Source organism: Tachysurus vachellii, chromosome 10 (genome assembly GCF_030014155.1).
Source record: "Tachysurus vachellii isolate PV-2020 chromosome 10, HZAU_Pvac_v1, whole genome shotgun sequence".
NCBI classification, from domain to species: Eukaryota; Metazoa; Chordata; class Actinopteri; order Siluriformes; family Bagridae; genus Tachysurus; species Tachysurus vachellii.
In genome coordinates this window covers 21,619,637-21,647,622 of record NC_083469.1, presented here as the reverse complement: position 1 = coordinate 21,647,622, position 27,986 = coordinate 21,619,637, and the positions used below count along the sequence as shown (strand labels likewise).

General features: G+C 39.3%; 2 protein-coding genes across 2 annotated transcripts in view; one reads left to right on the top strand and one right to left on the bottom strand.

Moving 5' to 3' along the window:
• Positions 1-5,869, top strand: part of dnajc17 (DnaJ (Hsp40) homolog, subfamily C, member 17) — a 48,412-nt gene extending 42,543 nt beyond the window's left edge. The window contains exon 11 of the mRNA XM_060880270.1: positions 5,622-5,869. Within this exon, the coding sequence (XP_060736253.1) occupies positions 5,622-5,750 (129 nt within the window). The 3' untranslated portion in view covers positions 5,751-5,869. The remainder of the gene's footprint in view (positions 1-5,621) is intronic.
• An 8,022-nt stretch (positions 5,870-13,891) lies between these two features.
• On the bottom strand, positions 13,892-23,844 carry gchfr (GTP cyclohydrolase I feedback regulator). The gene is made up of 3 exons (XM_060880267.1): positions 23,703-23,844; positions 21,485-21,579; positions 13,892-14,060 (listed from the first exon to the last, which is right to left on the bottom strand). Exons 1-3 carry the CDS (start codon positions 23,736-23,738, stop codon positions 13,904-13,906), a joined length of 288 nt encoding a protein of 95 aa, XP_060736250.1. The 5' UTR covers positions 23,739-23,844; the 3' UTR covers positions 13,892-13,903.
• Between the last annotated feature and the right edge of the window lie 4,142 nt (positions 23,845-27,986).

The following is a 27,986-nucleotide window of genomic DNA, read 5'->3' as shown; positions in this document are numbered from 1 at the left end:
ACATACAAACTTATGTAGTAGCAGCAGTTAAATGAGGTGCTGAAATGTAGTGTGTAAAACAGCAATTGAGTGATTTGGTTTGTACAGTCCAGTGTAGTTCACACAGTTGTGTGTGTGTGTGTTTGGTATAGTTCAGTTCTGTTTGTTGAGAAGCTTGATGGCTTGAGGGAAGAAACTGTTACACAGTCTGGTTGTGAGGGCCCGAATGCTAACATTTTTCCAGATGTACTGTAGGGAGAGTAATGAGTGCGTGATGGGTGTGTGGGATCATCTACAATGCTGTTGGCTTTGCTTATGCAAAGCAATTTGTTATGAATTTCCATGATGGAGAGAAGAGAGATTCCAATGATCTTCTCAGTTGTCCTCACTATCTGCTCCAGGGTCTTGCGATCCGAGATGGTGCAGTTCCCAAACCAGACAGTGATGCAGCTGCTCAGGATGTCCGCAATGATCCGTCTATAGAACATGGTCAGGATCGGGGGGAGAGAGATGGGATTTCCTCAGCCATCGTAGGAAGTAGAGGCGCTGCTGGGCTTTCCTACTGATGGAACTGGTTTTGAGTGACCAGGTGAGGTTCTTCGCCAGATGAGCTAGTTTGTCACTTTGTGGTGCTACATTTTTGAGGCAACTGGTGCTCTTACCTATGAGGAAAGACAGAGTACTAAAGCAGGATTGATTTCATTCAGACGTCAGGGAGATGAAATACTTCCTGTCAGTTATCTTGGTACACAGGCTGGCTGGCAGTACTGTGATCAAATGCAAGGCATGTTCTGTGCTGCGCTTCTCCTACTGTAAAACCTGGAAGCACTTTATATCAAATATCAAAAGGATTTGGTTATAAAAGATATTTTTTGAGCTGTGTTCATATATAGTATATCTCTATAACTTCACCTTTCAAAAGAGCTAGGGTGTTAAGTGATATTATATCAAGAGCATGATATCTGGGAAAATATGTAGTTACTTCTCTGTGGAGCTTTTAGTCTTTTTTCAAAGGTCGATTCAAAAATTCTACATCTTAACATTGTTTATTTTGAATAACTGTTTTTTTTTACATTATGTTTCTTTAATTAAAAAAGCTTCGAGTTTTATCTAAAACAAAACAGACAAATGCCCCCAGACAGTCAAAACCGTCAGATATTCCCAACCTTCTTGGGTCATTTTGTCTCCATCAAGAAATAAAAACGTTTGCACTATAAATAAATGTAATTTAAGGTAGGAGAGCGCTGGACTGATGGGTTCCAGCCCTTTCTTTAATAGAGGGCAACACCTAATCCAAGTATGACTCTTGTGTGGTGCTGTTGTGTGGAAATACAAATCACAGATAATAGCGCGTGCTTGCATGTGTTTTTGTGTGAGAAGGCGTCATGCACTGGTTTATCATTAATCTAAACAACCTGTGACTCAGAAAAAGACAGGAGTCTAAATGAAGAGTGTTTTTACCCTTAGTGGGTGTTTGCTCTGACGTAAAACCCATGAAGCAGCCGTCTCCATATGCAGAAACTCAGGCTTGCTCAGTTTATGCACACATTGTACTGTTAGGACGTATACACATACATAGACACCCTAGAGCCAAAAACACTCCTCACACCTGTGACAGTGCTCACGCTCATATTATGAGTAAGAGCAGTCTCCCAGCTCATCCTGTATTCAGCCAGCCATCTGGTGTATCACAGGCCAAAGCCCTGGGGGTTTTTCCTGACATCACCGCTGTTCAACTCCCATGATCATGATCACATGAACGGATGAGGTCAGCCATGCCATTCACAAGTGTTAACTCACTTTTGTTCTCACAGCTCCTCGATATACACTTTATAAGGAGATGATTCATGCCAATCAGCCTATCATGTGGCAGCAGGACGGTGCATAAAAATCATGAAGATACAGATCAAGAGCCTCCAGTACTTTCCATGACAATCATCCAAATATGAGAAATAATGTTATCACGGTGACCGAGGCATGGTTGTCGATGCAAGAAGGCTGGGTTGAGTATTTCAGGAACAATCTAGAACAGTCTAGAATATAAACTGGGCAAAAAAAACAAACATCCAGACACTAGAGACACTGATTTGTTGATGAGATAGTTCAGAGAAGATTGGCCAGACTGGATCAAGGATACAGGAACTCAAGTGGACATACTATAGTGAGGAGAAAAGCATCTTAGAACACACAGTAAGTCAAACCTTGAGACAGCAGAAGAACACATCAGGATTGACTGTCAACCAACAACTGGAATCTGGGTCTAAAAGGACACAGGCTGACCAAAACTGGACAGTTGATGACTGGAAAAATGTCACCTGTTCTTATTTATTTATTTATTTATTTATTTATTTTTAACACCAGTTTTCTGCTGTCTAGTTACAGTGAGCTCATGCCAGAGTCCAGCATCTATGTGATTTTCTGCATTTCGCTGCCACATTTTTGGCTGAATGTACAGGTGTTCCTTATAAAATGGACTGTGAGTATGTGAATGCATCATGTTTCACTTATTGGGCCCTCGTTTTTGAGTCACTGGGCTTTAACCGTTGTTAGTGTTTGTGATCTTGTGTTCTACATCTTGGTCAGAAAGATTTCTCAGAAGCTTTAAGTATAACCACACACACACACACACATACACACACCTGCGTAACTTAGTTTAGCTGTGTCTCTGTCCATAAGAGGGTGCAGTGGAGCTTGGGTTTAAGGAGCTAAAGATGAGAAATCTAGTCTGGCAGGGTTGTTTTTGTTTGATATAATTGAAGATGCAGCATTTGTTTATGTGCTTAATTGAGCTTGCGTGATGTTTGGTGGTTAGGAGGTGGACATGAGGCTTGAGCTCACGTAACAGGAATGCTAATGGTATGTTCTGTCCTGCCTGCACTCACAGCATTATTTCTCCCCATCTCTTTATTTTCTCCCTCCGTATGCACATCACTTGGGTAAATACTGGTGACCACAACCACGTCTTACAGATGGTTTACCTTACAACACATATCACTTACTGTCATGCTTCTTTCCCCTTTTCCAAACACACACACACACACACACACACACACACACATACCAATAGACTATACCCTCACAGTATTTTACCTTGACACAATCTTTAGATTTTCTCATTAATCATTTTAAAACACATTTTGAAAATCTTTTTTTCTTTGTCTGTGTAGTGCCCATCTGAATTACTAATACAGATACACAAAGATACACAACAGATCTGAAACAATATATAATAAAAATGTAAATTATGAATAGCTCAGGGGGGCACGGTGGCTTAGTGGTTAGCACATTCGCCTCACACCTCCAGGGTTGGGGGTTCGATTCCCGCCTCCACCTTGTGTGTGTGGAGTTTGCATGTTCTCCCTGTGCCTCGGGGGTTTCCTCCGGGTACTCCGGTTTCCTCCCCCGGTCCAAAGACATGCATGGTAGGTTGATTGGCATCTCTGGAAAATTGTCCATAGTGTGTGATTGCGTGAGTGAATGAGTGTGTGTGTGTGTGTGTGCGCCCTGCGATGGGTTGGCACTCCGTCCTGGGTGTATCCTGCCTTGATGCCCAATGACGCCTGAGATAGGCACAGGCTCCCCGTGACCCGAGGTAGTTAGGATAAGCGGTAGAAGATGAATGAATGAATAGCTCAAAAAGATGGATGATGATTTTTAACAGTGAATGGATTCAAAATAATACAAAAGAATTTTATCATTCGTCATTTCGATTGTTATTAAGTCAAATGACACAGAAAATAGACCTTTTCACATATTTATCTTATCATTTGTTTTTTTTACCCAATATTTCTAAGCTTTCTTTGATGTTGCTCATCTTACTTGCGCTTCTGTTGTCAATTTGGGGTTCCCTGAAAGGGGATTAATAAAGGTACATCTCTCTTATCTTACATCACTAGTGCATTCAAAAGATGTATGTTATTACAGCACTGTAAAATATAGTAGCAGAACACTGATGCTTTGAGTTTTGTAGCTGGTGATCCAGGGGCTTTTGTGAAGACTGATGGCACAATAAATTTGGCTAAGCACTATAATATTTCTCCTTGAATCCTGGTTCAGTCTGTCAGGAGGTGGAGACTGGGCCATAGATGATAAAGATGACTACCCCTAACATAAATATTTAAGATTTAAACATTAATAATGGCCTGAATTGAAAAAGGTGACCCACATGTTCTTATCTAAACGTTAAGGAACTTGAAATGTTCAGCATTGAGGCCAAGATCTGTTTAAAGCAAAATACAGGAGGCTCGGTACCGTTCTTTTTTGTAACCATATATTACGTGTAAGGGTGCCAATAATTTTGGAAAGAACATTGCTGAAAAAGCATAAACACAAATTATTACTGGTGTTTATTACCTATTATTGTTATCGTGAAGGGTGCCAATAATCCCAGAGGGTATTGGAGACATTTTGGAGATTTAATAAGTTTCAATTAAAAGTAGAGACATGAGATGTTGGAGTTCATGGAGAGCCTCTGACTGAGAATAATATCTGAATGATGGTAAAGTGGGGAGGCACAGTGGCTTAGTGGTTAGCACGTTCGCCTCACACCTCCAGGGTTGGGGGTTCGATTCCCACCTCCGCCTCGTGTGTGTGGAGTTTGCATGTTCTCCCCGTGCCTCGGGGGTTTCCTCCGGGTACTCCGGTTTCCTCCTCCAAAGACATGCATGGTAGGTTGATTGGCATCTCTGGAAAATTGTCCATAGTGTGTGATTGTGTGAGTGAATGAGAGAGTGTGTGTGTGTGCCCTGCGATGGGTTGGCACTCCATCCAGGGTGTATCCTGCCTTGATGCCCGATGACGCCTGAGATAGGCACAGGCTCCCCGTGACCCGAGGTAGTTCGGATAAGCGGTAGAAAATGAGTGAGAGTGATAGTAAAGTGACTTGGTTAAAGCAGTAAACCTATTGACTGGCATCCATGACAGTGGTGGCATACTCTTTTTCCAGTCAATCAATCAAAAGTGACACTAGCCAATCACATGCATCTTTGAGCTCTCGTATGTGAAAGACGGTCGATTTCCTCCGACAGAATTACTGCTGTAGTGCAACATGTGGAGCAATTTGGAAAGATGAGTTTGGCTGGTTTAATGTCTCAGAGGAAACATGTTAGTTTTCACACTCACTGGTTAGTAACAGGATAGGCAAGAGTTGGCTTTCATTCATTCATTCATTCATTCATTTTCTACCGCTTATCCGAACTACCTCGGGTCACGGGGAGCCTGTGCCTATCTCAGGCGTCATTGGGCATCAAGGCAGGATACACCCTGGACGGAGTGCCAACCCATCGCAGGGCAAAGAGTTGGCTTGTGAATGGGAATTAGCAGGCAAATCATTTGGGAGAAAAATGCAAGAGGTGAAAAAGCCAGCCTTTATATGAAAATCGAAGTTCACATCACTTCAGATAAGTGTGATTATCTGCTTGTGTTAACTGTTCTGCTAAATGCCAGAATTCTATCAGCAGTTGCTTCTAAATTCTAATAGAAATAAAGCATTTTGAATATTTAATGGTTTAAATATGTGGCCACTTCCAGAAAGCCTTAGATATCACTTCCCCTATATTACAAGGTTTTCCTAATCATTATAGGTACGTTATGTATTATAACATTATGTATTTGTGTTTTTTTTTTTTGCTGTTTTTTTACAGACTCCTTTGAGCAACGAAAGGGATTACGAGAGCCTCGTTTTAATGCGTATGAGACAGGCGGCAGAAAGACAGAAACTCATCGAGGAAATGCAGCGAGAAGATGAAGAGGAAGAAGCAGCAATGACCTGAGGACACTCACTCAACAGCTCTACTTAAACATATAATAACCCTTCATTACCATTTTGTGCTTGTTTTTACCCTCGCAGCTTGAATCCTCACAAATCAATAAAGTATTTTCTTTTGGTAAATGCTGACAATCAGGTTTGTGTAACTCAATGTGTTCCTCGGCTTTCGGCCGAGGGCGTGCCTTAGCAGGAAAAGATTTTCTCTAAGGAAGCACGCAGTCCACGAATGGCTTCAATCAGTCGGCGCACAGCCTGAAACTGCGGACCGTGTCTCTCAGGGTGAATTGCTGAATTCAGAGCTTGCTCTTGTCCAGTGCTGAACACAACAGAATTATGGAAGGAGGTAAACAGAATCCTGCTGGAGTTAATGAAAGGTGACCGGAGTTTCTGGCCTCTCTGAATTAACTGTGCTGGTTACAATGATTAGAATTCAGATTGTGTGTATTGGAGAGTGTGGCCCAAATCAACAATGGCACTCATGGAGTCTCTCAAGGCCAAAGTCTGTGATGAAAGGCTGCTTTTTTTGGAAGCTGGCCTTGTTTTTGTTTTTTTTTACACCTCCCATTAGGAAAGATTTCTTGCTGCATTGTTGAAATCTGCTAAATATATTTTAAACCACATTAATCATGTCTGTTATACGCTTCTGTGTTCAATCATATTGCCTTTTAACATGTTCGCTTTAAAAAAACAAAAAAACAGAGATTCTCAGTCCGGTCAGTCTGAGCGGTTGTTGTTTTTGCTCTGCTCCAGCTCCTATCATACCTGAGGCAGGTAATCAACAGTTGATTATCCATTTCATGTATATTAGGAACTGGAATGAAGAGAAAATTTTAATCGACTGCTGGCCTGCTGAACTGGATGGAGAATCTCTGGTGTCCATTAAAGGCTTAAAGACATCTCCATTTGTTTAAATAGATACAGTTCTACCAAATTGAACGTTTTGCCATCTGTAGACCTTCTACTTTCTTCTCCTGGGAACCACAAGCGTCTATTACTACTTCCTTGATTAAGTGCTGTTGAACATGCTCTCCAAGATACTCTTAAAATTTGATTCAGTATTGGAGGACAGGGTCCACTTGCTGAGGCTGAATTCCTCTCAAAAGTGTCTTCTTCTTCCTTCCATCTCTGTCTTAGAGTTTTTTTTACTTTCTTTTGTTGCCTTAGAGTGCTTCAAGATTTGCGTTATTAAAATACTACAAAATATGCAATTTAAAAGTATCAACAGAGGATAGAATTTGCACCGGTATACATGAGGGTAAGTCTTGTCAAATTGTACAGAATATCCTGGTGTTTTTACTTCTTTTTTTTTTTTTGTTTTGTTAAATCCTGCATTGATCCTTGACAATGTGGCTGGATTATGCAGATTTTACTGAAGATTATAAGTATAATGAAATGGCTATATGAGTAGGTGGTCATAAGGGATTCGTATATGAGTGCAGGAAATTAATGGTGTCATTTCGATGACAAAAAAAATAAATAAATCTGATTTAGGTCAGAAGTGGAAAATACTTCCATATTGTTCTTTGTTGTTGTGCTCATACAGCACATTATAGTATACTTTGTTTGAGTAGTACTGAAATGGAATGACTTATTACTTAAATACTTAAATCCTATATAATATATAAATAATACTTATTCTTTCTTCTCTTATTATATTCATCCAATCACTATACACAGTACAATCAATCAAATGGACTCAGTTTAGCATCTATTCAGGATCATTGTAGGTAAAGCTATCAGTAATCTTGCCTGTTCATCATCCTTGTTTAAGTAAGAAATAAGTAGCATAAGACTCCTATAAATCAGGCCCATCACCTTTGCCTCCATAGAAATCTTAAATCATCTCCATCTAATTTGAAAAAGCATGTTGAGCTTTGTTTTGTTAGTTTGCCAACAATAGCAGTCTATATTTAACTAAATTCTACTGTACGCTTTGCTAATGCCAGGCCAGATTAGATGCTAGCAAGGATTCCATTAGCTAACAAAATATAGCTAGGCAGCCAAGCCAAATTCTAGCTAATGTTAAATTTTTTTTAATAGGGTATTTTACTTCTGCATAATTCATAAGAAAAACATGTAGTGTTATTCATGTATATGAAAAGCAAACCTACAAAGATTGATTACTTCTGAATAAAAATCTTCTAAATGTTTTTCGGTAAATAATAAATCTTCTCATGAAAACATAACATTTAAGTACATTTAAAAGTACATTTCTATACAAATAAATTGAACTTGAATTAGAATTTCTGGTTGTATCTTCACACATTTTCTATACATTCACTTAAGAACATTTATTTTTTTTTCTACCCTTAACTTAGGCTTAACATATTGTTATATAAGTAGCTAGATGGACTAAGTGGTTCCAGTATATTTCTTTAAAACGCAAAGACAGCAGAATTACATTCAGTTTGAGTGCAGATGTATTTAGTGGATCCTGCTATGGAGGTTCTGCAAACTTTTCTCATATTCAACAATAATGCACAAAAAGGCCACCTGAGTAAGAGCTCTCTCTTGTGGAGAACCTTCTGCCTGCTGAAAGTGAATGAGTTACAAGCCGTATAAATGTTTTGTATTTACATGTAAATCTTAGACACAAGGCAATAATCAGTGAATTACATTGAAACAATAAAACACCCACAACCGCTCCTCATGCACTAGTCACACAAAGCCCGATGTGGCATTAATAAGCACACATGTTTGCAACACTAGAGAATTGGGTATAAAGTGGGCAACAATAGCAGTTAAAAGTTTCTAAAAGAGCCCAAAGTAAGAGCGATGACAGACAGCAAGCATACAGTATGATGTATGTAAGCCAGGATGACTGAAAATAAGACACCCTGCAGTAAAAACAAGTCATATTTTGATTCGGTTGAACTTTTTCTTTCTAGACGTCTCCTTAGAGACATTATGTCTCTGGATGTTAAAAGTGCACAGGCTACAGGAAGTTCAAGAAGATTTCCAGGTAAATCCTGTAGTGTAAGGTTGTTTTCCAGGGATGGAAAATGCTTGAGAAACATATTTACTTTTCCCTGTTGAATATATTAGTAGATATAAGTAGATACTTGCTTCCATATTTCTACTTTAAATTGGTTAAGACCTTAACCATTACATACTCAGTACTCATCTATACAGGGATAGATGTTAGAGATAAATAGTAATTTAATTTCAAACCTTCCCATTTTTATTCTCTTTCTATACTTCTGTAAAGCTGCTTTGAAACAAAGTCAATTGTTAAAATAACTTGCATTGAAATTGAATTGAATTGAATTGAATACCTTTCCATAATCAACAGTTCTTTAGTTTTTTCCACCCCTGTTGATCTAACTGTCATCTAACTATCCGGCTGTCACCAGGCCTGTATTCCCATTAGAGGGCATGTCCCTGAAAGACTACTGCTAGACCACTTGTGCACTACTTAGCTTGACTGCATACGTATATAACACTTTCACTAACTTGAAAAGAGCTACAAGTAAAATTCCTACTTACTAAAACCACGAGATTTTTATTAAATGGGTAGTGGTCATGGACACGGGTCACCATGTTTGTGCAGCAGGTGCATCTGATTTTTTATTTTATCTTCCTATTTCCTCCAGACAGTTGCCTGTTTCCTCCCACCTCTGAAAAACATATATCTATCATACATATTTGTGTGCATGGTGCCCTGTGCACACATAGTGGGGATGTTTTAGCCTAGTGGTTAAGGGGTTGGACTACCAATCGGAATTTTGAATCCCAGGTCCAACAAGCTACAACTGCTGGCCCCCTCAGCAAGGCCCTTAACTCTCAGTTGCTCAGTTGTATAAAATGAGATAAAAATGTAAGTCGCTCCAGAGAAGGGCGTCTGCAAAGTGCTGGAAATGCTCTGTGATGGACTGGTGTTCTATGCAGAGCGTGTCCCTGCCTCGTGCATGCTGTTTCTGGATAGGCTTCTGATCCACTGCAAATCTAACCAGGATAAAGCCTTTAAAAAAGATAAATGAATCTATGACATTATGCTGTGTTCCAACCCTTGCTTTTTTTTTTTTTTTTTTACAAGCAACACAACAAAACTAACCAGTATTATTAGACCTTTATCCAAGATTCCATGGCCTGTTTACCACTGTCATTCATCTTTGAGTCACACCTTTTCCAAAATCCTTCTCCCTGTTATGTAATACCCATCTCAGAGCCATACCACTTTCCCTCTATATTTGTCGTTCGATGCAACATTTCAGTCACATGGTTCTGTTTACTTGCTTGGCTCAATCACATCCCTGGAAAGTAGCTTTCAAATTACAACACAGGAAACCCAATTACACTCAGCCCATCCACACACACGCACACACTCGTCCTGCTGGAGCGATGAGCCAGAAGAGCTTGTGTTGCTCGTGCTGCTTTTTAGACTCTTGAGACTGCTGCTACTATCTCCACATGTCCATCTCCACAGAAATCACCTCAATTCTGCTTCCGGCATTCTCCCGTCTCACATTTTATCACCTCCAAGATCTGTCTGCCAAACCATCAGTTCCTTAGAAGGAAAGAAGCCTGGAAGTCTAAGGAAACCTTCCAAGCACGTTCCTTAGGGAAAAATTACCAACCGTTTTGATGTTAGAGGAACAAATTGCAGGCCAAGTCACGGTGGAGGTGCTTATTTAGAGCCAAGTGAAGAGAGCTCTGGATAAATATTTGGCAAAGTGATAACTAAGAATGAGTTCCTAATTAAACCACACACTGTGCTCCAGGATGTAGTACGCACCAAAAGAAGCACAACACATTTTTCTTTACAAGACTGAGCTAATGAAGGGCAGGGTGGTTAGCTGATGTTTAGTAGAGTGTAACTTGCTAATGAGTTTTAGCTATCCAGGTCTGGAAATAAGGAAATCCCAATATAAATCAAGTCAAGTGCAGACAAATACTCACATTAGTTTACTCTTGGCATGTGGTGTGAAAATACTTTAAGTTGATTGTTTCTACTTAGGCAATTAGCTGTAGGTTTCTTTCCACTTAGGAGGCCATTTCAGTACAAATTTTAAACGTAATTTTAATACGCAATTTAAAAATTTAAATGTACCTCTAAATTATCTTTAAAAAAAAACAGGAGGCCAAAAATGAATCCTGACAAGACAATAATGCAAAACACAAGGCACATACTACAGAAAAATATTTTGAAAATAAGGCAGTGTATGACATCTTGCAGAGCTATAACACATACGTCAGTAATAATAAGCAATCACTGGCCAAGCAATATCTTAGCATCCATTATTTGAAGCTATAACAAATAAGATTGAATCGAATTTAATTGAATCCGTTATTTGATCAATTTTCTTGTGAAATAACAAGAAACATCTGTAAATCATTTATCATAATACCAAAAAAAAAAAAGGCACCTGGCTCTTAAAATATAATCTTCATCCAAATCATGATACTAAATAAACACACACATCTTTATACACTTTATATTTTTTATATTTTTATACATCTTTATACAATAACTTTATACACTGTACTTTATACAGTGGACAATTAACTGGTTTAATAATGACAAGGTATTCATTCATTCATTCATCTTCTACCGCTTATCCGAACTACCTCGGGTCACGGGGAGCCTGTGCCTATCTCAGGCGTCATCGGGCATCAAGGCAGGATACACCCTGGACGGAGTGCCAACCCATCACAGGGCACACACACACACACACACTCTCATTCACTCATGCACTCACACACTACGGACAATTTTCCAGAGATGCCAATCAACCTACCATGCATGTCTTTGGATCGGGGGAGGAAACCGGAGTACCCGGAGGAAACCCCCAAGGCACGGGGAGAACATGCAAACTCCACACACACAAGGCGGAGGCGGGAATTGAACCCCAACCCTGGAGGTGTGAGGCGAACGTGCTAACCACAAAGCCACTGTGCCCCCCCTAATGACAAGGTAATTAAAGGCAAAAGTATACAAACCCTTACAAACATGCTCTCAAGATCAAATCAAGACTTAACCATGAAAGATGCTATACTGTACAAATACAGCTGACTGGAGTTATTTAAAAAAAATCTCGGTTGAAATCACCTTTCAGTAAGACTGAGGTCAAAAATCTGTATTGACAATTCTAATGTTCAAAATGTTTTTTTAGCAAACCTGTAGATTTACTTCTTTGGACATGTCTGTGGAAATTCTTTATCCAACATAATCCTGACATGAGTTTTGTAAGTATAATCGATAAGGGACATTTGCTGCTAGTAAAAAAAATCAACAACATTGCACGTATCATACACAATATCACAACACATTAATGAAAGCATTCACATTTATGGCATTTGGCACTAGGTTACAGACTGAGAATAGCATGAAGAAGAGAAAGCCTTTATTTTGTGACATATGCATTATAGCACAGTGAAATTCTTTCTTCACATATCCCAAATTTGGATGTTAGGGTCAGAGTGTAGGGTCAGCCATGATACAGCTCCACTGGAGCAGAAAGGGTCAAGGGCCATGCTCAAGGGCCCAACAGTGGGAGCTTAGCAGTGCTGGGGCTTGAACCCTGATCCTACAATCAACCCAGAGCCACCACTGCTCCAAAGCCCTCCTGAGACTCTGCTGGGTTGCAAATTTACATGCAAGTGTTAAAGAAAATGCTTTTGAAGGCCTCTGATGATCTTACTATCTTAGCTATTTATTAGCTTTTTTGAGGTTGGAAAGTTTTTGAAAATCCACACTCTGCCAACCAAAGTCAACAAAATCATTAATTATGTCCTGACAAACTGACAAAGAGACAGTTGCAGGTTAACCAAAAGGTTTATTAAAACAAAGGTAGGCAGTTTAAAACAGTATGTACAAAGTAATAAAAAACAACAGAGCAGAATTTTAGCTAGTTTACGTTCCGACTTATTTTTAGAAGGTGGAAATAAGCACATGAAGAACATTCATACAAACTGTGAGGCAGCAGTGTTACCTTCTACATCACCATGCTGCCCCAGGTAACATGTAAAGTTATGAGTCATTATGAATCAATGTCATAAGTCATTTGGGCATCTTCTATCAGCCCTAAGGCCATATACATCTGAACGAAATGATGTGTCTTGACGTGGGGTGTCTCTCTCTCTCCGTCTCTCTCTCTCTCACACACACACACACACAAAATTATTCAGATTATTCTCACTGTCCCAGATGGATGGCAAGAAAACTATTCATCAATCTCAAAAACATAACTCCATCATTCTTGTACCACAACCTGATGCTCCAGGCAAACTATTTTTAACCTTTTATTTTTATTTAGATCTCTTTGTGGTAAAACAAACATGTATCATAATACACTTACATCACTGTTGTCAAGAATAAAGATATTAGAAATCAATTTATTATTTATTTCTTATCTTCAAACAAACCAAATTCAGCCCAGAAAGCCTTGATGATATTCTGATGAGTTAAATCAGGTGTTAAATGAGGTGGAATAGTGAAGTCTGTGCAGTGAATGTGGCGATTTACACAATCAGGCAAAATACGTAAACAACTCTGCATAGCACGAAGCTGAATAAAGCAATAAACTCAATAGTGACATGATGTTTGGATGAGAAATTAGGTTGACCTATGTGTAGAATTATATTTAATGAAGCATCCAAAATTAATGACAGAAACATAAATATGTATTGTAATTACTGGCCTTTCATATGGTTTATTTGAAGTACATACATTTAAACATGTCTAAACAGGAATAAACAGCAGTCACTATTGAACAGTCGTGCCTTGTACTGTTTCTGTTTTGATTATATAATGTCAGGTCGGATTGGCTTGGCTTTTCAAACGAAAAGGAAATTCTCCATTTGGAGTTTTAATTAGATATTTTTCAGAATGAAAAATAATGAATCTGTGAGAGACAAGAAAGAATTGTGTCCCAAGAATTCTCCTTTAATACATTAATACACTACATTGATAATTAAAAAATTACAAGTCCCCCAAATGACACTGGAATTAGGGCAGGACAAAACGATTTGATTGCCTTAGCTTTACAGAGAAATTCTCCATTTGCAGTATTAATTCCAAAACATTTACACAATAAAAAGCCATTGTACTTTCAACACTAGACTCCAGCCAACACTGCTCAAATCAGTTTATGACAGATAACCTTGTTTCGTGTGTAATCTTTTTTTTTTTTTAAAAAAAAAAACACATACTTTATATCATGACACTGTAGGTTGTTGAGCAAGCTCGTTAGACTCTTTGTGAAGGCACCACACCAGAGTCTGTCCGACTCCAGTCATGGTCACCACTCTGTAGCCGAGCTTCTCGAGCTTATCCAAGACTAATCGTGGTGGTTCTTCCACATAGTATTCCGAACTGCAAGACACAAACATATTCATATTTATTCTATTGAGCTTCTCTAGCAGTCGTGAAATTTAATGCCACATGCTCTGACTCTGACAGAACAACCAGTTGTAAAATTAGCTGCTGTAGTTCATTTTGAATGCTATGCAAATTATTGGCAAAACAAATTCACAAATAAAGCTTAGCTTAGTTACCTTTTAACTAAGAATTCTAATATTGTTATCTACCTAAAATCAAGATTTTCACTCAAAATCACCCTTTGTACATTTTCTGAATAAAAAAAAAATCACACAATATTCAATATTCAGTTTAACCTTTAGAACATTTGCATTAGCACAACTTTATTCTCTCTCTCCACTGTATTGCTTTTCAGTGCAGCTCCTGACCAGGAATATATGATACGTGGTAGAGACACAGCTGTCTGGATCTTATTATTAACTCAGTCCTCTTTGGAAATAATGAACCTGTGATTGACAAGACAGAGTACCAAGATGATTACTTTAATATTTCCTGCTAGGGCTATAAACCTCTTCAAAATACAAATAGCCAACTTAACTATTTGATTTTTGAAGGATTTTATTTTAAATAATAGGAAAAGAAACTTGTGGATTTGAATCCTTCTCTCTAGTCGGTCGTTTTACTGTAGCATTCGGTCTGACGGCTCCATATCAGCGTCATCGGTAGAAACATTAAAAACTAAAAGAAAGTAGATAATTTTTTAAAATTTAATTTATTAAATGACTTGATATCTGACATGATCAACGATTCAGATTAATCCTTGCAGCTCTAACTGATATGCTGTAGTCCGCAGATCTAATTTAACTTTAATCTCATGCTAATTCTGTTTTGGCTAGCCTATCACAATCAGAATATGCTTTCTTTATTTGCCAAGTATGCTCACATATACAAGGAATTTCTTTTTGTGCTGGAGGTAGACACAGAACATTAACATTAAATATAAACAGGATAAAGCAAATAAAAATAGAAAACAGGTGGAACTCAGGAGTCCTATGTTGAGATAAAATATGCACACGTGCATGAGATATTACAGTTAAATTTTACAGTAAATTTTATTGTTAATTACAAAAGTAAGTCACTATATGCATATTACTGTACTTACTATGAGCACGTTCATGCCGGCACAAAAGGTGAACAAACAATGATAGATTTAAATAAATAAATAGACAGACAGACATACAGGTACTTTACTGATCCTGGAGGAAATTGAAAATTACACAATCCAAACACTCGGGCTATATCTGGGTGGTTCACATGATCTAGTATTCTATACACCAGTTAGCATTTCGCTCAGATAGTACTTACTATTACTACTAATTTATTTACATTTATTTTTAACGAGACACTGATTTATTTCTTATTACAGACGTTCCACAGAGATGTGGAAATGTACTGCTGTTGTCTGTGTTCCCTTCAAACCATAACTTACAGTATTTTCCCCTGTTACTCACCTTTACCCCTAGATACCTGAAGGAGTGTCAACAAATATATTACAGTTAGATTAGGACCCAAACCTCGCCCCCACCTAGGCTACTCAGACCACATCTCTGTTATGCTAATTCCAGCATACAGACCACTCGTCAGACTCTAAACCGGTTCTGAAGCAGGTGAAAACCTGGCTAGCAGGAGCCACCTCTGCTCTTCAGGACTGCTTTGAGTGCACTGACTGGAACATCTTCAGGGAGGCTGAAACCAATGGTGACTCCGTCAACTTGGAGGAATACATGGCCTCAGTGATCAGCTACATTGGCAAGTGCATTGATGATGTGACCGTCTCCAAGACCTTCACCACACTCTCCAACCTGAAGCCATGGATGACTGCTAAAGTGAATGCGCTGCTGAAAACTAGAGACCTAGCCTTCAGAACAGGGGACAGGAAGGTCCTAAGAACAGCAAGGGCCAAACTGTCCCGAGCCATCAGAGAAGAAAGTGCGCACATGCCCAGACAATCCACAGCCACTTCCAGGACAGTGGAGACACCCGGCGCATGTGGCAGAGCATACAGGCGATCACGAACTACAAGACAGCTTCACCTGCATGCAATAGTGATGAATTCCTCCTAGATGCGCTGAATGACTTGTACGCTCGATTTGTGGTGCAGAATAATGTAGCGGCAAGGAAGACCATCTGTCCCCCCAACGATCAGGTACTCTGCTTATCCATGGCTGATGTGAGGAGAACTCTATGCAGAGTTAACCCACGGATGTCTGCTGGACAAGACAACAATCGCAGGGTGCTCAGGGAATGCATAGAACAGCTAGCGGATGTCTTCACTGACATCTTCAACATTTCCCTGAGCAGCACTGTTGCTCCTACTGGACCCCCTACAGTTTGCCTATCGTCCAAACTGCTACAAGGACGATGCCATTGTGGCCCTTCATTTAGCTCTCACCCACCTGGATAATAAAGACACGTACATACAAATGCTGTTCATAGACGTCAGTTAAGCATTCAATACAATCATCCCTCAGCACCTGATTGGGAAGCTGAGCCCGCTGGGACTGAACACCTCCCTCTGCAACTGGATCCTGTACTTCCAGACTGGGAGAGATCAGTCAGTCCAGATCGGGAACATCATATCCAGCACCACCACACTGAGCACTGGAGCCCCTGAGGGCTGCGTGCTCAGCCCACTGCTATTCACTTTGCTGACTCACGATTGTGCAGCAATGCACAGATCAAACCATATTATCAAGTTCATCGATGACACGACCGTGGTGGGTCTCATCAGCAAGAACGACAAGTCAGCATTCAGAGAGGAGGTGCAACAGCTAACTGCCTGGTGTAGAGCCAACAACCTTTCTCTGAATGTTGATAAAACTAAAGAGATGGTTGTTGACTTCAGGAGAGCACAGAGCTACCACTCTCTGCTGAACATCGACAGATGTAGAGATCGTCAAGAGAACTTCACCCGGTCACTCAACACCAGCTCCATCACCAAGAAAGCCCAGCAGCGTCTCTACTTCTTACAAAGAAAGGCACATCTTCCTCCCCCCATCCTGACTACTTTTTACAGAGGGACCATTGAGAGCATTCTGAGCAGCTGCATCACTGTCTGGTTTGGGGACTGTACCATCTCGGATCGCAAAACCCTGCAGCGGATAGTGAGGACAGCTGAGAAGATCACTGGAGTCTCTCTTCCCTCAATCATGAACACTTACACCACACGCTGCATCCGCAAAGCCAACAGCATTGTGGATGACACCACACACCCCTCACACACACTCTTCACCCTCCTGCCTTCTGGAAAAAAGTACCGAAGCATTCGGTCCCTCGTGACCAGACTGTGTAACAGTTTCTTTCCACAAGCCATCAGTCTCCTTAATAACTGAACTGTACTGAGCACAACACACACACGCGCATCAACTGTATGGACTGCACAGACCTACACAAAATACACACACTTCCAATATATATTCATCAAACTGCTTACATGCTGTTTTGCACACTGTTTTTTGCTCTTTGCACATTCTGCCTCACATTACAGTTAATTGCTGTTTTGCACAATACTTTACAATATCTCATGTAACTGTTGCTATAATACTGCGTTCATTTCAGTATTTCTGCACATGCAAAATTGTTTGAACATACAGTATTTACACTGGTCGGTGCTGTTTTTGTTTTTATTGTCTTTTGTGTATTGTCTTGTATTTTTTGTTTGCACTGTCTTTGTCCTGCACTGCCTTTTATGTCTTTTGTCCTGCACTGTTTGCACCAGGTTGCACAGATGCACTTTATGTAGCTAGAACTATTTAGTAAGTCCTTAGCTCTGTCTTTGTTTTATGTGGCACCATGGTCCTGGGGAAACGTGGTCTCATTTCACTGTGTACTGCAACAGCTATATATGGTTGAAATGACAATAAAAGCTTCTTGACTTGACAAACTATAGGTTATTGTAGACAACTCACTGCCTTTCTCAAAAACAGCCTTGCATTGACTATGACAGTGGCACAGACTTCCTCCGGCGTCATCATCTCTCATACGATAAGCACAAATGGATAGAACAGAACAAACCTTTGTGAATGAAACTCCAAGTGCCTGCTGTGCCTCTGTGTGCTTCCACCGGATCGATGGACAAGATTTTACATGCAAAATTCTGTGAAATTAATCTAGAATTCATTATACACCAGCGCGCAACAGAAACCGGTGGCTACCCTTAGCCGACCATAGCGGAGTCACACGTGGCTGAATAATTTTCAAGTCTAGACAAGAAGATTTTATTGTCATTTCGACCATATGTAGTTGACACAGTACGTAGAATGAAATGAAACAACATTTCTCCAGGACCTTGATTCTACATAAAACAACACAGAACTAAGGACTTAAAATAAGTTGTCCTAGCCACATAAAGTGCATTGTATGCAACCTAGAGTAAATAGTGCAAGACAAATGACAGTGCAAACAGAAAATACAAAACTCAGGACAAATACACAATAAAGCGTCGACCAGTGTGCATACGGTATTTTGAAGCATTGTATCAGAATGTCCTAGTTTTCATACAGTGTGTTAACAGCACAGCTGCAAAAATTCCATCAGGTTTTGGATGAGCATTGTGGGCATATCTCTTCCAGTCATCTTTTCCTGCACAGCTGTTCTCTTCGGAGATCTACAGAAAAATGCAATCTAAATAAAAGAAAATGCATCTCGAGACAGCCTGTACAGATTTAGTTGATGCATCCTGCAATGTAAGAAATGTACATGTCCTGAACTTTCCTTCACATGACAGCTGTTGCTGCTCATGTGACACTAGGCGATTCTCGTTACTGATGAATCAGAAAGATTTCTGTATAAACATTTAGGTTTAGGTCTTTTTCTATTACAGATATCCATCTCAAACCTGTTCATTAGTTTGCCAGATGATTTTAATTAAAGGGAAACCTACTTAAAGAGGTTGTTCCACATTATTAAGCAAGTCCAGTTCTCATGCAATTCTGGCAAAAGTAATAATTATTTCACAAAAAAAACAGAGATCATTGAATTGTAAAATGATTTTGGGTTTTTTGCTTTTCACGTACATTACAAAAGAAAGATTTTGAGTTTATATTTTCAGAATAGAAACATAAACATAGAAACACCATAAATGATTTACTGTATAAAGGATTTTAAACTGTGGATTATTTGTAAACTGAGGTAGTCTTAAGAAATGGCTGCATAAAATCAATTCATTGTTTATTTTCTTTTAATGGCACGGGGCACAGTGGCTTAGTGGTTAGCATGTTCGCCTCACACCTCCAGGGTTGGGGGTTCGATTCCCGCCTCCGCCTTGTGTGTGTGGAGTTTGCATGTTCTCCCCGTACCTCGGGGGTTTCCTCCGGGTACTCCGGTTTCCTCCCCCGGTCCAAAGACATGCATGGTAGGTTGATTGGCATCTCTGGAAAATTGTCCGTAGTGTGTGACTGCGTGAGTGAATGAGAGTGTGTGTGTGTGTGTGTGCCCTGCGATGGGTTGGCACTCCGTCCAGGGTGTATCCTGCCTTGATGCCCAATGACGCCTGAGATAGGCACAGGCTCCCCGTGACCCGAGGTAGTTCAGATAAGCGGTAGAAGATGAATGAGTGAGTGAATAAATTATAGTATGGAACTATATTTCAGAGATTATGAATATTTTTGGTTTCCATATGAAACAGCTGTTCCTAGTGTTAGTGATAATTATTATAAATTATTTTGTTTTTCCAAACTCTGCTTTTCTTTTATGTTGCTTGCAACTGAAAGGCACAATATTATTTCATAACTCTTACATCAACTTTATTCTTTTTATTTACATAGACCTACATCCCACTGGTAAAATTAAATACGGATAATTCGTTTGTTTCTCTGTCTGTGGGCTACTGTGGTGCAACAGCCCAAACCAGTAATGCTGGGAAAGACACTGTATTATTCCTCTCACCATATGAAGATTATATGCTTTTGACCAACATAGTTTGTCTACATGTCGACACCATGTTTACTTCATATTTCAAAATTTGGCAGAAATAATGTCAAGCTTTAGCCAGTTTGCTGCATTACAATTTTTGCACAGTTCATGCGGGTTTATTATCTAGGCAAGACAAAAAAGCAAGTTAAGCATCTGTATGTTTTTCTCAATGTACAACTTAGCAATGTGCTTAGCTAATTTTTGGCTAGTAAGAAGGTTGTATATAAGCCTAATAATCAGTTTGCCTATCGGAGCAATAAGAGCACAGAAGATGTGGTTTCCTCAGCGCTGCACTCTGTGTTCATTCACCTGGACAATAACAACAAATATGCACAGCATGTCATACCGTCATCCTTTCCAGGTTAATCACCAAACTTGAGGATCTAGGCATCAACACCTCCCTCTGTCATTGAATTATTGACATTCTGATCAATAGACCCCAGAATGTCAGGTCAGTCCACATCCATTCTGCCACCATCACCCGTAAAACACAGGTGTACCACAGGGCAGTATGCTGAACCTATTCCTCTATTCCCTCTTCACACATGACTCCAGGCCTGTGCATGGATCTAATCCCATAATCAAATTTGCTGACAACACCACAGTGATTGCCCTCATCATAAACAATGATGAGACAGCCTACAGGGAAGAGGTACAGCATCTGGCTACGCGGTGTGCCGACAACAACTTGCTCCTTAACACCTGCAAAACAAAGGAGCTCGCCCACATTCACGTCAATGATCTTGTTGAATGTGTCTCCAGCTTCAAGTTCCTGGGAATCCACATATCAGAGGACCTGTCCAGCAACACCTCCAGCCTGGTCAAGAAAGCTCACCAGCACCTGTTCTTGTGAGGACACTGAAGAAACATTATCTGTCTTCAGCCATCCTAGTGAACTTTTATCGCTGTGTGATTGAGAGCATCCTACAGAATGGGCATGGTATGCGAACTGCACAGCCGCAGACTGCAAGGCACTGCAACAGCTGGTGAAAACCGCCCAGCGCATCACAGGAACTCTACTTCAAGCTATTGAGGACGTCCAAAGGAAATGATGCTGTCTGTATCGAGCTCGCAGCATTCTTGAAGTTTCCTCTCACCCTGATTGTTTGTTCCCCTTCCCTCCGGAAGGCACTTCAGGAGCCTCCAGACAAAAGCGAGTCGAGTGAGGAACAGCTTAGCTGTCACCTTACTGATCTCTGCCTCCCAGTGACCACCCACCCCTGTATATTATGTCAATAGCACCTGTATATTTGTCTATATAATAAATAAAACTGTGTATTTTTTATGTCTATAGCACCCAACCTGTATATCTTGTATATCCATACCTATATATCCATATCCAAACTGCATTTCATTGCCTTGTACTTGTACATGTGTAATGACAATAAAGTTGATTCTAATCTAATCTAAAATTTAACACATTAAACTCATTAAATAATTACACAGGACCTTCATGATCTGTGTATGGCACTCCTGTGCTAGGTATAGTACTGCTGAACACTTACAAGTTGTTGCCCAGCATGGTAGTTCTCCTTGCTCCCAAATAGATCATGAGGGCAGGATCTGAATACTCATCACCAACCCTGGTGGGCCCGGACTCCTGGAAGCACACACAGTTTATCTACGGTCACTATTTCAACTGCAGTTTGGTGGGAAGTACATTAACATCAACAACACAATCAAAATGAAACTGACTAAATTAGATGAGTTTATTCTTCTTATCTTTAGTAACCACTTTATCATGGTCACAGCTGCAGTAGACCATAAGCTTATCCTGGGAAGAATGTGCTTTTTACCTCTGACAGAATTTGGCTAAGGTTGTAAATAAGGAATAAGGCTGATGATGAGTAACTGAGCAGGTAGGCAACGCTGCATTTTGGTACAGTAGGTAGTGTTGTTGCATCTTTGTCATCCCCACATCACAAAACATGCCCCAATGTGCAAGTGTATTGTGTCTTGCAATGACCCTGACCAGAATAGTTTGCTCTTAGAAATGAAGGTAACTAACTGTACCGTTACTTTTATTTTGGGTACATTTTACATTCTATAGGTACAAAGCTTTAAAAAAATAAATTAAGAATTTAAGGACCGTTAAATAGGACCATTGATCTTCTCAAAGTAAAACGTAGAGAGTAAAAGGTACAAAAACAGAGAAAAATTAGACAAATATAAACATGAGATCAGAATTTCAGCTTTCATTTACTGATTTATACATCTAGCTGTGTTAAGCAACTAAGATGGCACATTTTGTTTGAACCCCCACCATTATTCAGGTGATCAATAAATTGACAGTTAATTCATGTTTTCCAATTATGCTTTGGTAGGTTGAAAATCTAAGTAGTTAGTAGCTCTGAATGTCTAATCTTTTCCTCTTGGGTTTTACCTGTGAAGTCTACATTTGTTGTTAAAAAGGATGAACCAAAATTAAGGGATGAACCAAGAGAGCAAGCCATTTTGAAGCTGGAAAAAGAGGGAAAAATCAATCAGGGATATTGCATAAGCACTGGGCAGAGCCAGGAGAACCATTTGGAAGAACTGATAAAGAAAGAAGCCGCTGGTGTACTAACATCCAGACAGGTGAGACAGGTGAGCCAGGAAAAACAGCATTCACCAACAAGCTACACAGAGCAGAGTGAAGGCATCAGGATCCACCATTCAAAGAAGACTTTAAAAGCAGGAATATAAAAGGCATACCACATCAAAAAGAAATACAGAGATGAGCCACACGCATTCAGAATCCTTGATGAAGCTCTAGCAAAATGATGGAAAGTCCAAAAAAATTGCCCATGATCCAAAACATACAAGCTTGTCGATCAAGAACAGTGGATATGTCATGGCTTGCATGGCTGCCTCTGGAACATGAAACTTCCCTCTAACAGGAAATTAAAGCTAAAAAGCTGTTCTGCCATCACATATTCATGTTCTAATCTCAAACCTAAATGTTTTCAGTGTATAGAAAAAACAAAAAACAAATAGCCTTTGTCGTTCTAATACTTCCAGAGGGGACTGTATGTGTAGAATTATTTTTTATCTGGTTGTTTCATGATGTTTTACACACACACACACACACACACACACACACACACACACACACACACACACACGTTTCAGAAACTCACACTTAGATATTACTGATGTATTATCATATGCCTTGTTTCTACACTTTGTTGACATTTCCTCATAACAGTGAGAAAGAACATAGTAGGCAACAAATAATAATAATAATAATAATAATAATAATACATAATCTGTAATCTGCTTCATGGAGCAAAGTCTATTCGTCCTCTAAAAGGGGAAACCAGAGGTTTTGTCTGCCAAAAGGTGTCAGATTATAACAGTGAATAGTCCAGTTTATTAACTAGCCAGAAGTGAGCTGCATACTGTTTACATTTTCTACAACAAAACAAGAATAGAAGGTTTCATAAACAAAATGCTCTCATATACTCAAAATGCTCTGAATACATAAGCTACTTGTGAACGCATAAAAAGTAAAGTTTGTCTATTGTAGGATTTGTTTTTTAACCAAAACAGGGTGATGCACAACGACACGAATGTTCAAGCCTAATGTTATAATAAAGCCTAATGCTATAATAAAGCTTAAGGCCATAATAAAGCTTAATGCCATAATAAAGCTTAATGCTGTAACCTGCGTGCAAACGGAAACCTGTCCAACAGTCACATGTTATAAAGCTTATCAGTTTATCCCATATAATATATACACACCATCCGGATCTGTGTGCTGACCAGAATGTACGGCATATTCGGTTTATCGACGTAGAGTTTGGGACGAGTTTAACCCAGAAGATTTCTGTCCCTTGTGCACTTCACTGCAGAATTATTGGCACTCGGTTTACAAACACAGCGGAATGCGGAAAGGACACCCACCGAAACTGACCAATCAAAGAGCTAGGCTCAATCCGGAGAGGTTTCCTATTGGACATGAAGTGCGCCGCGTGCAGTGTACAATCCAATATGACATCCATGTGACAAGTAGTGAATTAATGTAGGGAGAAAGAAGCAATTTGGGACAAAGCCAGCAAAAATCTTTCTGTTAGGAATTTATGTCGGCGTTTTGAAAATAACAGGAATACAAAAAAAAACACCAGGCTGGTCATGCTGAGAAAACGCAATTTCACAAACACTTATGTTATTAAAAAAACAAAACAAAATAAATGAAATAAATAAAATAAAATAATTACAACTTCAATAAATAGGCTACAGTTAGTCCAAAATGCAGCTGCCACAGTTCTTACCAGGACAAGAAAATATGATCATATAACCCCAATTTTATCATCTCTACACTGGCTACTTGTTTAGTTTAGAATTAATTACAAACTGCTGCTACCCTGTACTTATGTACAATTCTCTAAATGGTTTAGCTCCCATGTACCTAACTAGTCTTTTAACATGTTACAATCCTTCACGGTCTCTGAGATCACAAAACTACTACAACAATAGTTCAACAGGTAGTTCCCAGAATATGAAAGTCTAGTAAAGGTTGTAGGGTGTTTTCATATTTAGCTCCCAAACTTTGAAATAGTCTTCCTGACAGACTTTGGTGCTCAGACACACTTTCCCAGTTTCTATGTAGATTTAATACGTATCTCTTTATCCAGTCATACACATAATACATCCCATAATCATGTGCTCCTGTAGTTCTGATCAATTTCACATTATCATCTAGTGCTGGTTAATATTATGAACAGCAGGCATTCAGAGATTGGGTGAGCTTAGTTTGTGTTCCGCTTCATGAAGATTTCAGACCTTTAGTGAGAAGAGGTCAACCTCGTGAGGATCCTGAAGCAGGGCTCTCAAGTGTCACGCATTGAGTCACTCATTTGGGTCTTTTCTCACACTCTCCCGCCACACATTGTATTTCTCACGCAGAAAAACTTTTTGACTATTTATCATATATTTAATAAGCTGCAGCGCCCAAAATGTATCTGTCCGCACCGCTGTCTCTATGGAACCGGGCAGGAATCAAGCGCGTCTCCCCTGGAGCTCTTAGTCGAGCCTGACACTTATCAGCCAATCAAAAAAAAGAGGCTGCACAATAGCCAATCAGAAAATATAGATGTCACTCTTGCCTGTCTTCAAAACCTGAGAGCCCTGCTAAAGGATCTAGAGATGTACCAGCTCCAGTTGTATTCTAACATGTAACTACATGTAGTCTTTGAAGACAGCAACTTCCTACAACTTTATATGACATGTAGAAAGGACATTCTTCACAATAACATTCTCTGGTGTTTATAAGAATTTCTAAATCACACCCTCCAGTGTCACCCAAATGAGGATGGGTTCTCTTTTAGTCTGATTCCATTCAAGATTCCTTTCTCTTCCAACTAATGGAGTATTTCCTTGCCACAGTTGCAGTCTAATATTAATCTTGAACTTTTGTATAATATTAAACTTTGTATAATGTAAACTTTTTGTATGTATTTCTTATGTTTTATAACGCTGCTTTGAGACAATGTCCATTGCTAAAATCACAGTACAAAAAAATGCAAATTAAATTAAATTGAATTGAATCATGCTGGGGGGGCACGGTGGCTTAGTGGTTAGCACGTTCGCCTCACACCTCCAGGGTCGGGGTTCGATTCCCGCCTCCACCTTGTGTGTGTGGAGTTTGCATGTTCTCCCCGTGCCTCGGGGGTTTCCTCCGGGTACTCCGGTTTCCTCCCCCGGTCCAAAGACATGCATGGTACCTTGATTGGCATCTCTGGAAAACAGTCCGTAGTGTGTGATTGTGAGAGTGAATGAGAGTGTGTGTGTGTGTGCCCTGCGATGGGTTGGCACTCCGTCCAGGGTGTATCCTGCCTTGATGCCCGATGACGCCTGAGATAGGCACAGGCTCCCCGTGACCCGAGGTAGTTCGGATAAGCGGTAGAAAATGAATGAATGAATGAATGAATGAATCATGCTGTAATTTACAGGTATAGTATAAAAACGTTGGACTGAAATGACCAGTTAATGTGCTGAATCTTTATTTATATCCAGCTTGGGCCAGCCAAATATCTGAATTAAACAACTTTTTTGTATAAAAAAGGTCTTATAAGGCATTATAATAACAAGAAAAATTTGTTATATACAGATGAATGGTGTGATAAGAACTACTTTTGTTTTGGTGTGAAAAGTAGCATTGGGCTTTGATTCCTTAAGGACTCAATCCTCAGTCCTGGTGGCTGGTCTTTTAATTTCCTCTTGGGAAAATGGCTAATTTCCTCCTTGGAGCTGATCTAATCAGTTTAAAATGAGCTTAAGGCTTCTGGGTAAGTAAAAAAGACCCCAACTGAACAACAGAAGTAGGCTTGATAAAATCAGCAATATGGCTGCGGTGCCAGCAGGAGAAATAAGTCATCTGTTGGCTGTTTCATACACTAATGAGAAAAGGCTTACTTTTTCAGTCAGGTCTGATTACCTGTGTTTTAGTATTTCATTCTTCATACTAACTATAAAATCAAATTAAACAATCAACCAACCAGTAAATCCATTTACATTAATATGCAACCAAATATTTTGTATATTTTTAGACTTTTGTGCCTGAGTTTTGTCTGAATACTTGCTCAGTCTCATGAAAAGACAATCATGTTGGCTGCTGAGTTCTAAACTGTGGCACATTCTCATTCACAGTTTAGATTTTAATTTAAAACAACATAAAGACAAAGAGCAAAACCACATGGTGCATCACATAAACCGCCATTAAACTACAGCACCTGACAGCTTTGACTCAGTTTCCAACCATGCAGAAAAGCCAAAAGTCATGAGCAGAGAGAACCGCCTTACTCACAACAACAACAGCAAAACACACAGAACTTATAATCTGAAACAAAATGTAGAACAAACACATAGAGAAGTGTTTAGGGGCTGTGTTCCACTTACTAAATGTATCCTTAAGATCAAGGCTATCTAAACCAGAAACAGAAACTTTGCAAGATGTGAGCACTTTTTTCACTTTGTGAATTTATACATATTCCTGGGCCTCTCTATTGTAAAATAATTCAAATTGTATAAGTGACTCTTTGATAATACTATTTAACAAAGTTTTTGCCCATAATTGCTTATAGCATATACTGCATCATATCAATTAAAATTACCATGCAGTGATACTAGTTATAGTATACTACAAAAGATTTATTGAAGTGAGGTTTATTTTATTATTAGTTTTTTCCATGTTCTAATTATATTGTCCTTGGTAGCAGTGTTCAATGTCCAGTATATCCTAGGTAAAGCACTTGGCTTGTTTCTATTAATATGCTTCCATATTCTACTTGAATTAACAAATATAAGCATCAAGGATATGGACTTGATTCAGCACCACATAGTTTTCATCATTGTGAATTCACAGGAAGTCCTAAATTACTGCAACAAAGCAAATTTGATTTCTCCTTCATAGTGAGCTTTTGTGTTCTGTTTCCTCAGATAACTTAGGAAAGTAGTCTTGAAGGTACTGGAAAGCTGCAGTCTCTTTATGTAAATCTGTGACAAATTGTTCCTTAAAGATCAATGTGATGTGCAGTGGTGGCATCATTACCTTCCAGGGTGCACCGCTTGACAATGTTCCTTCCCACACTATACTCAGTATGATGTAGCCATTCCATCACTTGGTGGTATGACTTGTTCTCTCTGAAAAGACAAAGACAAAGATAGCAGGGAAACTTGGTAAAACCATCTGGGAGAACCAGCACAAATGCCTCCATACATCATGCACAGTTCATCATACTTCAAGGCATCCAGCAATGTGTTGACGCTGTTATAATCCTCATGAAAACAGAAACTTATTTTGAAATGAGTGAAAACAGACAGTGCCCTGGGCACAAACGCAAAGTAATCTATAGTAAAACTAAAATAAAAATAATAGTCATTTTCTATTTTTTTGTGGTATATACAATTACATAATAATACTTAATGCCTAGGATCAACAATAACATTGTTACATAGAGTATTTGCTAGAGCAAGCAGCCCAAAACTACTATTCAAAATTCAGTTATCTGTGTATAATTAGATATC